Source organism: Chaetodon auriga, chromosome 22 (assembly GCF_051107435.1).
Source record: "Chaetodon auriga isolate fChaAug3 chromosome 22, fChaAug3.hap1, whole genome shotgun sequence".
Classification (NCBI taxonomy): domain Eukaryota; kingdom Metazoa; phylum Chordata; class Actinopteri; order Chaetodontiformes; family Chaetodontidae; genus Chaetodon; species Chaetodon auriga.
The window spans coordinates 18,600,824-18,618,341 of NC_135095.1; the positions used below are offsets into that span (position 1 = coordinate 18,600,824).

General features: G+C 42.0%; 2 protein-coding genes across 2 annotated transcripts; one reads left to right on the forward strand and one right to left on the reverse strand.

The window, feature by feature from the left end:
• Positions 1 to 991: 991 nt before the first annotated feature.
• Positions 992 to 3,076, forward strand: LOC143314959 (E3 ubiquitin-protein ligase TRIM21-like). Its single transcript, XM_076722314.1, has 2 exons — positions 992 to 1,057; positions 1,228 to 3,076. Exon 2 carries the CDS (start codon positions 1,237 to 1,239, stop codon positions 2,869 to 2,871), a length of 1,635 nt encoding a protein of 544 aa, XP_076578429.1. The 5' UTR covers positions 992 to 1,057; positions 1,228 to 1,236; the 3' UTR covers positions 2,872 to 3,076.
• A 3,884-nt stretch (positions 3,077 to 6,960) lies between these two features.
• Positions 6,961 to 17,230, reverse strand: LOC143315138 (tetraspanin-8-like). Its single transcript, XM_076722630.1, has 9 exons — positions 16,991 to 17,230; positions 14,921 to 14,977; positions 12,421 to 12,540; positions 12,212 to 12,286; positions 10,213 to 10,308; positions 9,688 to 9,816; positions 9,186 to 9,218; positions 9,001 to 9,084; positions 6,961 to 8,474 (listed from the first exon to the last, which is right to left on the reverse strand). The coding sequence occupies exons 1-9, from the start codon at positions 17,048 to 17,050 to the stop codon at positions 8,382 to 8,384; spliced, it is 747 nt and encodes a 248-aa protein (XP_076578745.1). The 5' UTR covers positions 17,051 to 17,230; the 3' UTR covers positions 6,961 to 8,381.
• Between the last annotated feature and the right edge of the window lie 288 nt (positions 17,231 to 17,518).

Here is a 17,518-nt window from a genome sequence, read left to right on the forward strand (position 1 = left end):
CAATATTAGCGCCTCTGTGAGGCTGTACTCAGAACAGCTTTGAGCTAAAAAAAGCATGCTAACATTATCACAATGACGAACATGCACATGTTTCACAGGCATAATCTTGCCATGGTGAACATGGTGGTCAGAAATCAAAGTATTGGACAAATTTAAATATTGATCACATGGTGGCACAAGATGAAAAGTGAAGGAATCACCAAAGTTATTACAATTCATCCTGAGTGTGACACGAATTTGTGTTGCAGATTTAATGGTGATGCATCAAACAGTTAAGACATTTCACTCCAAACAACAAAGGTCAAGCATCTTAGTGGCACAAGAGGAAAAGCCGCAGGATCGTCAAAGTCCGTGGGATTCATCCTCTGGGGACCATGAATGTCGGAGATATTTCAGTCTGGACAAAAGCAGTTGATCAGTTGACGGAGTGACATTGCCATCCTTACAGCCATGCCCTGCTAGCATGGCTAAAATTGCCTCCTGTGATGATGATGATGATGATGATGATGATGATGATGATGATGATGATGCACCATGTGATCAGACTTGATAGAGAGTCTGCTTGGACATACCGACACAGATCCTCAGCAATATAAAATGAGCCTACCCAAACCAGATTAGACTAAAAATCATTTGGACTCAGCCTGACTCTGGTTCTGAGTGTCAGTTACAAAGAAGACACCTGAAGAGAATCAGATCCTGACATAGACACAAAAGCAAAGATCCAAACCCAAGCACATTCAACTGAACTTAACTAGACGTGATACAGAAGACAAGAGGAATGATAATAATGAAGACTATACATGTCAGCTGCTTCCTTCCAGTAACACCCAAACTGGTTTACCTACCAGAAAGAGGTGTAGCAACACTGACGACAAAATTCCTTGTGTGGGAGTCAAAGAACCAAAGAACAGCAACAGAGCTGCAGTCCTGCACAAGAAAAGAAAGGACATTTTTCAAGACAGTCCTGCACAAGAAAGAAAGACGAACTTCCCAGAAAGATTTCATTCTCTTCACACGGCCTTTGAAGTCTGCACCCTTCATCAAGTCTTCATCGGTGAGTCAGCTGGTGATTTTCTGTGTTTAAACAGTTGCACTAACGGTACAGGCTGCAGTCTGGACACTTTTCCCGTTTTTCTGTAATCCTGCTAATAATCCTGCTTTGAAATTTGCAGCAGGTATATCAGATTGTCTTCTGACAGTCGTGCTTTAATTTTTGGTTTTCAGAGTGTCAGCATGTCGACTGCCAGCTGTGTGTTGACTGAAGAGCAGCTTCTGTGTGGAATCTGTCTGGATGTGTTCACCGATCCAGTCACATTACCATGTGGACACAACTTCTGCAAAACCTGCATCATGCAGCACTGGGACAGCAGCATCCTGTGTCAGTGCCCCTCATGCAAAGAGCCTTTCTATAAAAGGCTTGATCTGCGAGTCAATACTTTCATATCAGAGATGGCTGCTCAGTTCAGACATTCAGCTGGAAGGAGAAGCTCACGAGTTGCCAAACCAGGAGAAGTTCCCTGTGACATCTGCACTGAAACCAAAATGAAAGCTCTGAGGTCCTGCCTGGTGTGTCTGGCCTCCTACTGTGAGACTCACCTGAAGCCACATCTGACGGCAACCTGCCTGAAAAGACATCAGCTAACTGATCCTGTGGAGAATCTGGAGGGTAGGATGTGTAAGATACATGATAAACCTCTGGAGCTCTTCTGCAAGAATGACCAGACCTGTGTGTGCATGCTATGCCCTGTTTTAGACCACAAGTCGCATGAAGTCATTCCGCTTAAAGAAGAGTTTGAGAGAAAGAAGGCAGATCTTGGGAAGCGAGAGATTGAAATCCATCGGATGATCCAGGAGAGACGGATGAAGAGTCAGGATATCAAACACTCTCTAATGTTCAGTAAGGATGCTGCGGACAGAGAGATGGCAGGTGGTGTTCAGGTCTTCAGCACTTTGATACAGTCTTTGGAAACAGCCCAGGCGGAGTTCATTGGGATGATTGAAGAGAAGCAGAAAGCAACAGAAAAACAGGCCAAAGCTTTCATCCAAGAGCTGGAGCAGGAAATCTCTGAGCTGATAAGAAGACGGGCTGAAGTGGAGCAGCTCTCACGCTCAAAGGACCACCTCCACTTCCTCCAGAGTTTAGGGTCCCTGAATGCTTCTGCGCTCACCAAAGACTGGACAGACGTCAGCTTGAATCTGCCGTCATATGAGGGGATCGTGAGGACAGCAGTGGATCAACTGGAGGAGATGCTTGGCAAACAGATGGAGAAGCTCATCCATAAGATTGAGCTACACAGGATCAAACAGTTTGCGGTGGACGTGACTCTGGATCCAGATACAGCACATTCTGCTCTCATCCTGTCTGATGATGGCAAACAAATACACCATGGTGATTTGAAGAAGAATCTCTCAGACAATCCTGAGAGATTCAATCCTAGTTGCTGTGTATTATCAAAACAGTGTTTCTCTTATGGAAGATTTTACTTTGAGGTTCAAGTTAAAGACAAGACTAGATGGACTTTAGGAGTGGCCAAGGAGTCAATCAAGAGGAAGGGAATAACCCCGCTGTGCCCAGAAAATGGTCACTGGACTATGTGGTTGAAAAATGGTGATGAATACGCAGCACTTGTTGGCTCTCCTCTACCTCTCTCTCTAAATCCAAAGCCACAGAAGGTGGGAGTGTTTGTGGATTATGAGGAGGGTCTGGTCTCCTTTTATGACGTGGATACTGCAGCTCCTCTCTACTCCTTCACTGGCTGCTCCTTCACTGACAAACTGTACCCGTTCTTCAATCCTGGTCTTAATAACGATGGCAAAAACTCTGCCCCTCTGGTCATTTCTATCGTCAATCACACCGACTGTTTTTAAAGGTGCTTTTATGTGATGCCTTGATCATGAACGGTTTTGTCATATCACCGGCTTTATCTTCGTCTTGTAAAACAGTGTTTTTCTAAGTATGTTTTCATCGGCATTGTTTAGTCTGGTTGAATTAGACTCAGTTCATGTGGGTACATCCAAACACAGCAATCAAGAACTGATGTGGACCAAAATAATCACACTGGGGCCCGTCAGGGGAAATGGTCTCGGTCCAGTCACAAAGGCATTCTGGAACAATTTGTTTGTGGTGGGAACGTAATCCGACCACGATCTGACCAAGGCACAAGGCGTACTCTGCACGTTTGAGCTAAATGGCTCCCATAGCCAGAAATGAATTGAGGTCTGACGCAGGCTAATGATGTATGTTCTTGCTCCCACCTCAAACATGTTTAACAAATAAGCAGAGGGAACAATTTGACATTTTGAGATGTTTTTTGGTTCACTTGAATCTTTGAAAATGAAAAAGCTCACCAACACATCCACTGATTCAGACCAGAGCAAATGAAGTATAGGTCTGAAATGCCTTCAGATACATCGTGACAGAGATTTTTAGCATTTTGACTTCTCCCACAAGTAAAAGCACATGTGGAACCAATAACATCAATGATGCCCTGGGCCACAACAGAGAGGCACAAACTGGATGATTTTAATGGAAGACAGCCTTTATTAATTACACCTGTGGTTTTCATGGTACTTGTACATCCTGCACGCTGATTAGGCCTCTTTCACAGCAGACATTTGACTTATCATAGCAGTCAACCTATTACGAACCCACTAAGCCGCAAGAGTGCTACAGTGAGCCAGCATGCACAATACCAGGACCCTGAAAATGAAGAAGGGTTGGGGTTAGGGCTAGGGTTAACTGTACTTTAAACCTTGGGACATTCCAAAACGTCTTCCACGAAAAGGCCTCGTGTGACGTTCGCTGATGCACATGCAGCCTGTTTAAGCTGCCAGCCGACTGCTCACTCTTTTGTTCTGTCTAAGCTGGTACTGCTTCAGTGCTTGCTGCACCATCATTGCTGCATATTAGCTTGCACACCTGCGAGTCTTCTTGAAGGAATTGGAAGCATGCATCCCACTGCAGCTGCCAGCATTCCTTAACTCCACAGTTTGGCTGTCATATTGTTATGTATTCTAGGTCATACAGTGTGAGGCCCCTGCTACTGCAGTTGTACCAATTTCTCCAGTGAAAAAAGGCTCCATGCAAGCACATTTTTGTATTCTCATCCTAAATTTCTTATTCTTCTTTCTGTGAGAGTTCTGTGGTCGAAGCGGGAGTCACCAAACCCTCTTAACTGCACTGACTTGTGGTTACTTCCCTTTTCAACTTGATGTATAACACCTGTTAATGAGGAGACGCTTCGAAGTCCTCCTGGTGGAAATCAGGGGACCAAAAGATAACAAAGTTAGTGGCAGAAGTCGTTTTAGGGCACAAAAAACAAGCTGTCGCCGTGTCATCGGAGCAGCCACTGCACCCTGACAGAAATAATGAGGTGGTTTGACATGAAGTCAATGCTAAAAAAAACATCTCTAAAAAGTGAAGTAAAAATAAAAGTAAAAATGACTCGGGTGGAAGGTAGTCAAGGGGCAGTAACACTCATGGAAAAGGACAAAAGAATATTATACCCTGATGTTACACTGTCAGTTATAGGCTGGATAAAAACCCTCAGGCAGCTGATGGAGTGAGATCATTTTTCTTGCAACTGCTGAACCGTGGCCTTTAAGCTGCTCTGCCAAAATATGCCAATAAAATATTTTAAAAATCCTCACAGTAAAGAGGTGAACCAGGATGATGATAATGTGTGAACAGAATGTTAATTTCACATTAACTTTAGTTTTGTTCAATATAACCTTCGTTATATATTACATTACAACGGTACATATTTAAAGGTCCCTTCCCCTCTTGCTTGTTTTACAAGAATAAACTACAGACAATGAACCAACTGGGTCTTTATCGTTCAGTTCCTGTAGCAGCAGTCTGTAAAGAGGTGTCCTTCATGTCCAGTAAACTCTGGCAAAAGGCCTGAAGTGAAAGCGTCTGATGCTGGTTTACATGTGGAAAGAACTCAGTGCAACAGACACAATCTCAAAGATGAGGAAGACGTACTCTAATTTGTGCATTTTGATTGGGTGAAGGATGAGTTTCTTAGCCCGCAGTGTGTGATTTACTAGTCCCAACAGTTAATGCTTGGATGCTGAGCAGCAACAGTTCGACTGGTGATCGCGATGATATCTAAGCTAAACCTTGACTGAACCGAGTGCTCTCTCGTAGTGAAACCTCACTGCGCTCGCTGAGGATTTTTTTGAAGGGCTTTTCAAATGAGCATACTTGAGGATTGCATTTGAAAAGATGCTTTTAATTTAATTTCATTCAAGATCGCGGTAAAAGCATATTATGTTTGTGAAATGAAAAGACTGAGATGGTGGGGAGCACTGCAGCAGAGGTCAGAGTGTAATCACTGTCACCTGCACAGCTTGTGTTTCCCTCTTTGTGCTTTTCCTTCAGATTCTTAAAAAGCCGGCTGTCACTAACTGACAGCATTCCTCCTTTCTTTTGCCATGAATAAACCAGCAGTGACTGAACAGAGGTGAGTTCAGTTCACCTGAAAAAGATAAGAAATCTGCTAACAGCTAACATGATTCCTGACGCTGCTCCGAGATCTTCCATCAAAACGTTGTGTTTCCATGTTTATCACAACAGAGCGTGCAACCAGCCTCACTGAAACACTGAAAATCAGTTTTTAGAATGACTAAAGTGAAACGGTGTCTGCACGTCTTCCTCTGCAGTTCATTCACATCAGTCGTTGCTGTGGAGAAAAATATCTCCTGCATCTGAAAGATAAAATGCTCCTCAGCACATGAAGCCCTGTGAGTCAGTGTTGGTCACTTTGGTTGTTCTCTGGTGTCTCCTGCCATCTAGTGGCTGTTGGTTTATATGGGGTGAAGCAAACTATATGGGTAAAAGTATGTGGACACCTGAGCAACACACCCATGTGCTGCAACTTAAATAGACAAAACACAAGAAAATTAAGAAAACATCACAGTACAATGTCACAATGCCTGTACAGCACCACCTTTACAAGAAGGTGGTTGAACAAATGAAACAGACGCTGTGTTGTTAACCAGAGTACGCACAGCTGCATGTCAACAGGAATATTAGGGAATATTCATTTTCATTAGTCACCTGAACAAGTTGGAATATTGTCTTTTTTGGGAAAAGGTCAAAAACTGTCAGTTGGGGAATCATCAGTTCATCCCAAACGTGATGAATGGGGTCGAGGTTATGAATCTGTGCAGGCTGGTCAAGTTCTTCCACGCCACACTGGGAAAAAACATTTCTTTATGGAGGCACAAACTGTTGATACAAAGCTGGAAGAACACTGTTGTCATAAGTATTCCTGCCCTGAATGCATCAGCATTTCCTGCCTTCATGCCTCACCTGGCATTTACTCGCACACCTGTTTCCAATCAGCTCCATAACACACATACCAGCCACTTCCTCTTTCCTTCCTCCTCATGCTTTGTCTCATCCCTTTGGCTTTTCTGTCTGTTTGGACTGACTATCAAACCCTGTTCTGAATTACAGACACAGTAATCTTTATTGTAATTTGTGTTACACCTCAGTCCTCGCTCTATAGCTGGAAATCAGGAAACCGAGCATAAAAACAGCTCTACACCTCAGTTTGTGGGCAGCATTCAATCACATACCTTCACTTAAAGTTTATTCAACATGAAAATGAACCCTCAATTAGCGTCAACCTTCCTTCACCAGTCTTACAAAACCCCCTCCTCAGCCCACCATACAACTCTTATTCACTCATTTATAGTCCACCTATCACACACTCAAGTGTGCCATCGTTTCCTCAGAACCATCCCATCTCACTCTGTATCCCTCCATCAACCCTTCAAACCCACTGAGCTTCCCACTTTACCTCCCATTAGCCCTTTAAAGCCTCATCTTCCCTTTCAACCTCCCTACTGGCCTCCATCAGCCCATTATGTGAAGAGCACATCAAAGGCTGAAGGTGAGGGAACACAGATCACATGGGGACACAGGACAGCGAGACACGGTGGATATTCAGTCTCTGGAGTTTAATCTGAAAGGACATGAGGGCAGATTTTACAATAAAACACTTCCTGTCACAGTTTGTGTCTTCAGTTTCAATCATTGTCCCTTTTTGATGGTGGTGGTGTGTTCATGGTCTGTGGGAGATCTGAAAACTTAACCCTGAGCTGCTGTTGTTTGGTTCGTCACATGGCTTCATCATCAGTGAATCTGTGTGACTGATGTCGTCTTATGTTTAATGGCTTCTACGTGAGTAATTGTACTGACACACAAAGTTGGAAGAAGTTACTGATTTGGAAGATGTCCGATCAGGACATTCATTAATCCAACCCTGAAGTCCAGTGGAGAGTTCTGTTTACAAGACTGAAGTGTTTACATAGATTTACACATAGCTTGGGGAAAATAAGCAAGTTCGTTATAACATTTGTCACAGACACACTGACGAACGACAGCTGAAATGTTCCTCTGACTTGATCATTTTAGCCCGAGGAGGGTCTGAAAACTTTCTTGCTTTTCCGAACTTTATGTTGGTAATTCCCTCAGAAACGATGCTGACCACACTCAGGGCAAAAAGAATTAGTCTTCATCTTATACATGTTTGTGGAATCAAATCTGAGGGTTTTATTTCCCAATCCAAAAGAAATAACGTCATTATTTATTGCAAATTGTGATTGGATTAAAGCACTGGAAACACTGGCAATTAAAGCCTGGAGCCCGTCTGCAAAACAAAGTCTTTTGAATAAATCTTGTGAATTTATTTGCCGATTCGTGAAGGAGTTAACTAGCTTGCTGACAGTCAGAACAACTTGAAGCTAAATGACAGTTGGCAAGCCAGACATTCAGCAGGAAGAACAATGGCGGCAGATGTACGAGCAAGTTCCTGGCTGGTCTTAGCGATTTGCTCGCCAGCTGCACCGGTTTGCCAGGAAGACCAATTTCACAGAGATCCATATTTGAACTTCAATGTGTTATTTTCTGGGGTGACAGAGGATTTTCAAACTGTTTAAAATCCCTTGTAATAACTTTGGTTGTCACCTCCTCGGGTTAATAGAGCCGTAGTCAGATGTGCTGAAGGCTAAGCAAAGAAAACGCCTCTTTTCTACAATATGTCTCTGTTACATCAGTCTACTATAATACTGCATACATCACAAAACACAAAAGAGATACACGGATTCACAAAAAATAAATGTTTGCAATATTTTCTACAATAGTAAGCTGGAAGAAAAGAATGCTGTGAGGCAGCACCTGAGCTCCCAAATGAAATCTTCCTGCAGCAAGCCACACCATCCCTCTGTCTCCTGCTTTCCCACTCGCTCTCTTCAAAAGGCAGCAATGTTGTGAAAAGAAAAGAAGAGGTCATGTATGGACCACTGAGTCCTCCTGTTATAGTGCAGAGGTTTAAAGGTCAGGGGTCAGGGGTGGAGGGTGCCCTTCAGTAACCCTTCATAGCGATGGACGCTCCTCCTGCGCTGTCATGACGTTTGACCTGGTGGATCATCAGGAGGGAGACCAGCAGGCCCAGCAGCTAGAGAGACAGGAAGTCGGTTAGAAAGACAGGTACAGGTACAGGTACAGGTACAGGTACAGTAGACAATCCACACCAGGAGTGAAAGACGCCACGCAAGCAACCATCTGTCCAATCCACGCTGCTTTGAATTTCAATGCTGGCTGGAGGGTAACAGCTGTTACAAAGATGTTTTCATTGCCTCCATGTTGTTAGTTTAATAGCTGAATGAGTTGTTGAGCTTTCTGAGTGGAGCTAAAAGGATAAAGTGTGTTCACCCGAAACACATCTGCAAAACAGGCCCTGCTGGTTCTGGAAGTGTTTCTCCCCATTTCAAATTCAAATTTGAGTGTTTTTACTGAGATGTTTCTTAACAGAGACACAGAATATGGACGCCTCCAGGATACACAGATCAGAATTTTTCCAGCAGTTTGGTTTGGAGGATTACAGTTCTCCACGGGTCTGCAGGACCTGACCCGAGTGAACCCAAGGCTGTACTTTTTACTTCAGCTAATACTAATAAATGAAGAGTAACAGCGGAGCTTACTGCGGTGACAGCAAATCCAAAGAATAAGCCCATGGCGATCTGGAAGAAGAGGTTGAACCACAGGAAGATGAAATCACTGCAGGTCTGCAGAGGAGAAGATGGAGAAAAGGTCGTTATCGTGAAACATCGCTCACTGGTAAATTTGATGGTGTTTTGATGGGTTGGTTGGTTGATTGATTGAATACCTGTTTAAAGATCTTTTCTGGGCCTCTGGCTCCCTGCAAGACAACGAGAAAAATCTGGTCAGTATAATAAGAAAAGAAACACAGTCCGACACTGCTTCTGTCAAAAACCACAAACTGAAAAGTACTGTAGATGAAAGATGAATCATTTAAAAAGAAACCAAACAAATCCTAACTAAAGGTCTCAGGATGCCTCATACAAAGTGCTTGTCAAGCCCAATAACAGCAGAGTTGCAACAGAGTGTTTCATGGATTTTAGGAACTTTAGAATTCAGTATCTCAGTCAAGGACACTTGCATATAGAACAGAGGATGGACCCACCAACCCTGTGATAAACAGACAATCCCTCTCTACCACCTGCACCACTGCCACCATATACAACCGACTACTTGAGGTCCACAGTTTTTGGTGCATTTAGTGATGAAAAGGTAGTTTTTACTTTCCCATTAGATGAGACTCATTGAAATAATACAGTATATTGCAGTTTAATTTTTCAAAAGCCAACCTGTGGTTTGGATTTGCATCCAGATTGTCCAAATCCTCCAAACGATCCATATCCACCTCCAGTGCACTCACAGGACCGAGGGATATCATCGCCCCAGTCCGAGGCGCTGACCACTCCACAGCACTGGGCCTGCAACCACATGCAAATGTGACTTTCAACAGCTGGACATGGTCTTCAAAGGGAAACTACACTGCTGCTATAAAAATGAAGTGACAGAGAGAAGAGACGATAACGCCAGAGGAGGAAAATAGTGGAACAGTGGTTGGATTTTACAGCATGTCCTCATAAACACAGTACGGATGGTTGAACGCCCTTCAGGCTTTTTCAAAGCTTTTTTTTTTTTTTAACAACACAGGGGCGATTGTTGTGACTGTAATGTACTCATCAGTGCAAAACTCTCATGTGTGAAATGTGGATTATATAAAGTTTTTCTGGAAGCGTTCATCCTAGAAGAGCCCACAAGAGGCAGTGCTTAGCCGAGCTAGACGACACTCCTAAGAGTAAAGAGTACACAGGGAACATTACGCTTTGTTGAAGGCTATCAAGCATCGCTCTCAGTCCATCGTCTTCCATGAAAGGCTTTGCCACCTCAGAGGAGGCGCTGTCAAAGCTATTTTTCAGCTGCAAGGAGAGAAAGAACAACATTAGCATTGAGATGGGTGGAGACAAAAAAAGATAGAGGAAGTTTAAGGACTGGCATGGAATGAGAAAACAGATTTAAGACAGTGAGAGAAACAAATTAGCATTGTGGTAGCTAACAATAGACAGAATATGTTAGTATCAAGACAGAGAATGAGAGGAGAGTAAAGAAGAACTAGCATTGAGAGGGAGAAACAACGGAAGTATCAAGAGAGACAGACGGTTAGCATCAAAACAGATTCTGTGTCCAAAATTACCCCCTCGTTCGCTCATTCACTGAATAATAAATAACTCTTTACTGAGTAAATTGAGGTTTCTGGCACTTATGAATATATTTGGATATATTTTGCATGCAGTTAATCTGGACAGAACTGGAGAGAGAAGAAGAAGGAGCAATAGTATTAAGATAGAAAGATGGGAGAGAGTAAACAATGGTGGCATCTAAATACAGTAGATTAAAATGAGTCTTAAATATGATGATACTGATACGAGGCCGTTAGCATCAACATGACGAGAGTTAATCAAGATAAAGGAACAGAAAAACAGTTAGACAAAATAAAGATACTGTCAAAGCAGACTGTGAAAGAACATTAGTGATAAAGTTTATATGGGAAAGAATAGCATCAAAATAAACATAAAGAGACATTTAGTATGCTGTTAGATACAGAGAACTGTGTTAGCATCAAGATAAACTAAAACAACTGTGTTAGCATCAAGATAAACTAAAACAACTGTGTTAGCATCAAGATAAACTGAACGAACTGTGTTAGCATCAAGATAAACTGAACGAACTGTGTTAGCATCAAGATAAACATAAAGAGACATTTAGTATGCTGTTAGATACAGAGAACTGTGTTAGCATCAAGATAAACTAAAACAACTGTGTTAGCATCAAGATAAACTAAAACAACTGTGTTAGCATCAAGATAAACTGAACGAACTGTGTTAGCATCAAGATAAACTGAAAGAACTGTGTTAGCATCAAGATAAACTGAACAAACTGTTTTAGCATCAAGATAAACTAAAACAACTTTGTTAGCATCAAGATAAACTGAACGAACTGTGTTAGCATTAAGATAAACTAAAACAACTGTGTTAGCATCAAGATAAACTGAACGAACTGTGTTAGCATTAAGACGAATTGCAAGAACTGTGTTAGCATCAAGATGAATTGAAAGAAGGAAAAAAACGAGACAGGAGGTTTGCAATGAGATAATATTAGCATCAAGATAAAGAGAGAACATTAGCATTGGGAGAGAGACAAATGTAAATATACAGAGATAAAGTAAACAAGTTGTAGATGAAGAGAGCTGGACATTCATTTTATTGAAGTGTCATGTGACTATAATATTAAAGGCAAAGCAACATTGTGCGATTTTTGTAAAAAAAAAAAAAAAAAAAAAAAAAGGGTTACTATCAGTACTAGAAATACATTAAATGGCTGCAACTAAATTTTATGCACTTGGTCGTAAAAAGGGAGTGATTTTTGACACAGCTAGAATTAGAATCACGATACAAAAACACAACGAATGTTAGCATCAAGATAGAGAGCAAAAAGCAAACGCAAGCTAGAGAAAACATCATGGTAGACGGAGAAGGATTAGCATGTAGCCTCAAGAGAGACGATTTAGGCATACTGATCGATACTGACAGTACTCACATCACGATTGATTAAAAAATGCCATTAGTGTCAAGGCAACAGAAGGAGACAGTAATAAATAGTAAGTTAGAGTGAAGATGCCATTACTCCTGTTATCTTGACACTAATGAGAAAGACAGTAACGTCAACTCAGAGACAAGACAGATATACAGAGCGAACTCGAGCAAGCTGATAAAAACAGAGTGAGGATAGATCGATAGGTCGTGAGATAGATAGACAGATGACCTTGTTCCTTGTGACAACGACAATGATGCCAAAGATCAGCATGATGATCATTCCAACCCCCATGAAGCCTGCAAACTGTGAATGAAACAACATCAAAGACGTCAACTCGTTTTGTGGATTGAGTGGCTCGAACAGGATTATCAAGTCAAAAAGCAGACAGCTGACCCTCGTGAGGTATTCCTCTGTGTGAAATGGGTGGTGGTACATACTATTTTCAGGGCGAGGTCTTTCTCAGAGTAGCCTGCATAGATGCCCAAGCAGGAGATGCCGAGGACGCCGATGGCAAACACCCATGACCATCCCAGGCTTGGGCTCCCAACCGCCGACAGCTGCTCCGCCACGACAGGACGACACAACACAACACTGAATTACTGCAAAGCTCTAATCTTAACCCGGGACAGTTTATAGAGATGAACTCTGATCTGTAAGTGTGGCAGCTGAAAACTTCAAAGTGCACCGATTGATTGATTTATCTGAAATCATTCCTGACGTTCGTTGATCGATCACAATTTATCAGGTATTAATCTGCAGGTGCAAGATGAGACCAAACTTTCAGCTCCTCTTAATTGTACTGGATGTTCCTTATTGGTTGATAATCAGACGTGGAGCGTAGTCAATAGCTCCGTTGGTGGAAGTCGGGTCCTATTAGTTTTCTCTGGAGAGCAGGAGATCAGGCCACGTGGTCCACGATGGATACGACGCACCGACGTACACCTGGTCAATGCTGTGAAATGGTCGCAGTTTGGTTGTGGCACCAAAACTACTTGGCTAGGTTTAGGATTGTCAGTGAATGGAGGTTTGGTCTGTAAGGCTTTGAGTCTGCAGAGTAACATCTGCTCATTGTTGGTTTTGGTCTTTTCATGAGACGTGTTGGCAATAAGACGACTGTAGTATCCTTTAATAATCACCCCCTTTCAGGTGTTACTCAACCATCAAAATGCAGCATATAATGACTTAATTAACTTGAAAGGAATTAATAGACAGACAGTAAAAGAAGACGTCATATCCAGACAAAGACATTGTCTTTTCTGAAGGACCATATGGGCTTCAAGTCAAGAGTTTAAACGCTGCATCCCACAAAATGGACGTTGGAATGCAAGAAACCTAAAACCTGATGATCTGCTGGAAAACGCTCCACAGACATGGAAAATACATCTGATTAGCTGAAAACAATGAGCTAAAAGTCTGTATGGCATGTTTTTTTCTTTTGTCAGCCCTGTCACGCAGCCTGCAGGATTTCTCATCTGATAACTTTGTCAGAAACCTTCCTGTTTTTCCGCTGCAGAGAAAGTCGACTGTGAGAATGGAAAAACTCCCCCGAGCTGCATCTGCTCTGCATTAAGAAATCAAAGCCTCCACTGCATCACGGCGACTTGGCTGCGTCCGTATAAACACTCACAACCCTTCACCTCGGCTTGTTTCAAACATTTCTAAACAGGTATGCTGTGTCTTCACATGTGTGCAGCACGGGATTGGACGGACCACGTCCTGGCTAACGCAGGCAGCCGTGAGCTTCACAAACTCAATCCAGCTGCTTTTGTTTTAATTCAAAGCTCTGAGAATATTAACTTTCATAACTGAGTATGAACCTATGAGGTATTTATACTGCTGGCTGTAAGTGGTTGCGCAAGGTTCTTTAAATGTTGCCATAAAATATAAATCCCAGATGATTCAAACATTTTTAGAGTGATTTCTTTTTTGGAGTAATCCACACAAACCCTGTAAACCTGCTCTGCTTCTCCTGAACTAACACTTGATTGATTTAATTGTTCACATATGACTCTAAATATCCTCGTGTTACCCCGTGAGTCACGTTACAGTAAATCTGTAGCTCATTCTGCCAACTGACATCCCGTAATGGGAAGCTGTAAATGCATGTTTGGCAGCGACCACTGACCCAACAAAGATAATGAACAAGGAGGGAATTCATCTGGCACAGCCACACTAGCATGGCTTCATACCCTGGCAGATGAAAAACTCCATTTTTGGTTTAGCTTCTGTTGACAGCAGTTGTGATCTGTTCCAATGCTTAACATGGCCGGCGTTTATGTTTTCCTGGCAAACGACAGAAGTGCGTGTAGTGTGATCCCGATACACTGAGTTAAAGTTTGGGGGGAGAGAAATTGGGGCTTCCACGCTTTATATTGAGCTAAGCTAACTGGCTGCGAGCTCCAGCTGCTTATTTACTGCATAGACATGAGACACGGAGACACGTTTGAAGTGTGCTCTGCTGTTAAAGGTTAATTCAGCTTTATTACAGCTTTGGGTTTTGACAGTTCTGACATTCAGAGTATTTAAAGCACTTTGTTTGGAGGTGAAACTGGACCTGATCACCTCAGAAACGTTGGTAATAATCCCTCAATGTGCAGAAAACTGTATAAACTGAGATGTTTGGTTGGTTGTAATTGTACTGTATTCTTTAACTATGACAGCGATCATGGTTGAATGTTTAGCTGCCACACGAGCATGTCAGAGTAACTAGGTTTGGTCATTATTTTACTGAGGTTAAAGTTCAAAAACACACGTTTGTATCAGGAAGAAGCAGCCACGCTCCTGTTCTTCACACGCCTGAAGTTATCGTGACATGAGATAAGAATCACGGACTGATTTCATGTTTTCTGTGTTTTGATGTGTTGAACATGAAGCGCGTTCACGACAGGTGTTGTTTTTGTTGTTGTTGTTTTTGTTGTTCTTGTTGTTGTTGTTTACCTGATGGCTGTAGGCAGTGGACTTCACGGCCCCGTAGATCAGCAGGCATCCCAGAATCTGAAGACACATCACATCATTAGTTTGTGCTTTAACATAATGAAACATATGGAGGCTGAAGAGTGCCACCAAATACTGATTCTAATAAAAGAAAAATCTAAATGAAAGCGGACAGAGTCAAACAATGAGGAAATGACATATTTATATATCTATCTGTATCTAAATAATAATTATAAAAATACATTTTGGTCCATCCTCTAAGGTCGCCATTTTCACAGATTTGTCAAATCCACATAACTGTATTTTAAAAGTGCCCTAAAGTTTCCAAAAATCTCACATGAATCACGGTCAATTTGTGGAAAATTTGTATAAAAAGACAACGTTCAGACGCATCGTTTCCTGTGATTGGTTCACAAAACAGAGTAATTCAAACTTAAAGCTGAATTCGGGGCTCGGGGGGGGGGGGGTCCCCTCAGAGGAGCCACTGTGGGGAGGATGGGGCGGGGTGGGGGGGTATAACATTTATTTTTTCACTTTCAGTTTCACATGTTGGAAAAAGTTAGCCAATCACAAATTTAAAGCTACTTCTTTGTTTAAAGGAGGAAATCTAGACTTTAAATCAGGAATTAAAAAAAGGTTACAGATGTTTTCATTAATTTTCAGTGAACTCATTTGATGATCATCATTTAAAGAGAGTTTTCAGAGCGTCACAGTGCATCATCTTTAATGTGACGGGATCCTGTTAAAAAGGACTTTTTTCCAGCTGAAATCCAAACATTCACCTTGTCCTCACTCTGATCTGTGAGGGGCAGCTTCATGTGATATTTATAACCTTCAACAGCAAACAGACACAAAATCTGAGCTGAAAATGTTTTTTCATGTCTTCAAAAGCTTCGAGTGTCAGCGGAGTTCACCAAAACTGTGATTATGTGACATGTCACAACATGAGAAGTATGTTCATTATTTCCTGAACACTCTCTGATCGTCACGCTGACTTGTGCTCCTGCGCGCTGTGATGTCCGCGCAGAGCCACTAGAGGGAGACACCGCCCTGCAAAGTGAGCGCAGCTGAACTCTGACAGCTGCTGCAAACACTCACATCAACAGGCTTTGAACTCCAGACACACGATGCTGTGTGTCTGCAGTGCGCCCGAGAATCTGAAGTCATTCAAAATGTTTAATCGAATTCAGTTTTATCAAAAAAAAAAAAAAAATCCTTGAGCTTCATTTCATCTGAATCTCTTCCACAAACTCACAGCTCGTCGTTTCTGAGCCTTCAGTCCGTTTTTCTTATTGTCTCTGCGGGAAAAGTGCACAATGTCCCTGGAAGAGGGAGCAGCCTTCAGACTCCGCCCTCTTTAAATTGCCTCTTTCCCTCCTCTGCAGCAGAAAGGAATGAAATCTCATTATGAGGAGGAGAAGGGGTCGGGGGGTGGACTGAAACGTGAAACCGTTCTGTGATGCACAGATCATGTCTGTCTTCTGTCTTCTTTTTTTTTTTTTTTTTTTTGGTCTCGCTGTTTCGGGAAGTGACTGTTTACTGAACATGAACAAAAAAAAAATTCAATTCAATTCAATTAAAAAAAACCTGGACCTGCTTTTTGCTGCAAAACTCGCCTTTCTTTGGTGTTTTTTTTTTTCTTTTAATTTAACCAAACACTATGATGTTTGTTTGTTTGTTTGTTTTTCCTATTTTCAACACATGCACTTATTTTTTAGACTTTATTGGTGTAAAGTTAACATCGGGGCTTTTGAAGTATCTGCTTTCTCTCTTTCTTGTCAGTAAATTCACATCTTTTCTGTTCTTTTGAGCAAGCTGCACTTTTTTCCACATGTTTTTCACTTTCCTGAAAGCTGAAAGTCAAACAATTAGTCAGTTTTATTTAATTATTTTTTTCACCTCGACAATAACTCACTGTAATTCCTTTTTTTAAAAAATAATTTCTTTCCATTTTTCATCTGTTTTATCTTTTACTCCGAACACAAACTCTAAACTAACGAAAAAGGACGCAGAAGAACAAACGACACTCAATCTGAAAATAAAATAAATCCTCCAAAAAGTGTTTGTACTTACTGCAAACAGCACGTTGAAGAAGATGAAGAGGCATTTGAGGCATCCGTTAATTTTTCCCATCTTCAGTTTTTGGTCAGTGGCTCTCAGAGATGAAGAAGAGGAGCGTGCGCGTGTAGCAGAGCGTGTTTGATGCTGTGCAGCAGTGTGTGCTGTGATAAAGAGTCTGCAGTGAGCTCTGAACACAGAGCTGCGACACACAGAACGGCTCTGCAGCCAGACCAGATCAGCCTCAGACCTCCCACGACACACGCAATCAAGCTTTCACGAGCTGCAGCTTGAAGGAGCCACAAAATGAAACCTTTGCGTGGAAGTCGTTTCGTTTCTGTCCGTCAAAGCGTCGAAAGAGCTCAGCAGGTCTGACCTGTTGCACCAGAAGAGCTCTTTAAGTTTAAGACTTCACGCTTCCTGACATGTCTGATATGAAGCCAGAGCTTTCCAAATCAGAAAAGATAAGAAAAGATAAGATAAGAAAAGATGAGACTTTATTGATCCCACACTGGGGAATTTAAGTCATTACAGTCCGAAAAA

What these genes read in the sequence shown, in the direction of transcription:
- LOC143314959 (XM_076722314.1), top strand. Translation starts at nt 1,237, where the DNA reads ATGTCGACTGCCAGCTGTGTGTTGACTGAAGAGCAGCTTCTGTGTGGA.
- LOC143315138 (XM_076722630.1), bottom strand. Translation starts at nt 17,050, where the DNA reads ATGGGAAAAATTAACGGATGCCTCAAATGCCTCTTCATCTTCTTCAAC. An exon ending in TTGATAGCCTTCAACAAAGC is followed by an intron (nt 9,817 to 10,212) that starts GTAATGTTCCCT and finishes ATGTGGTTGCAG; the next exon opens with GCCCAGTGCTGTGGAGTGGT. An exon ending in CAGAAAAGATCTTTAAACAG is followed by an intron (nt 9,085 to 9,185) that starts GTATTCAATCAA and finishes TCTCCTCTGCAG; the next exon opens with ACCTGCAGTGATTTCATCTT.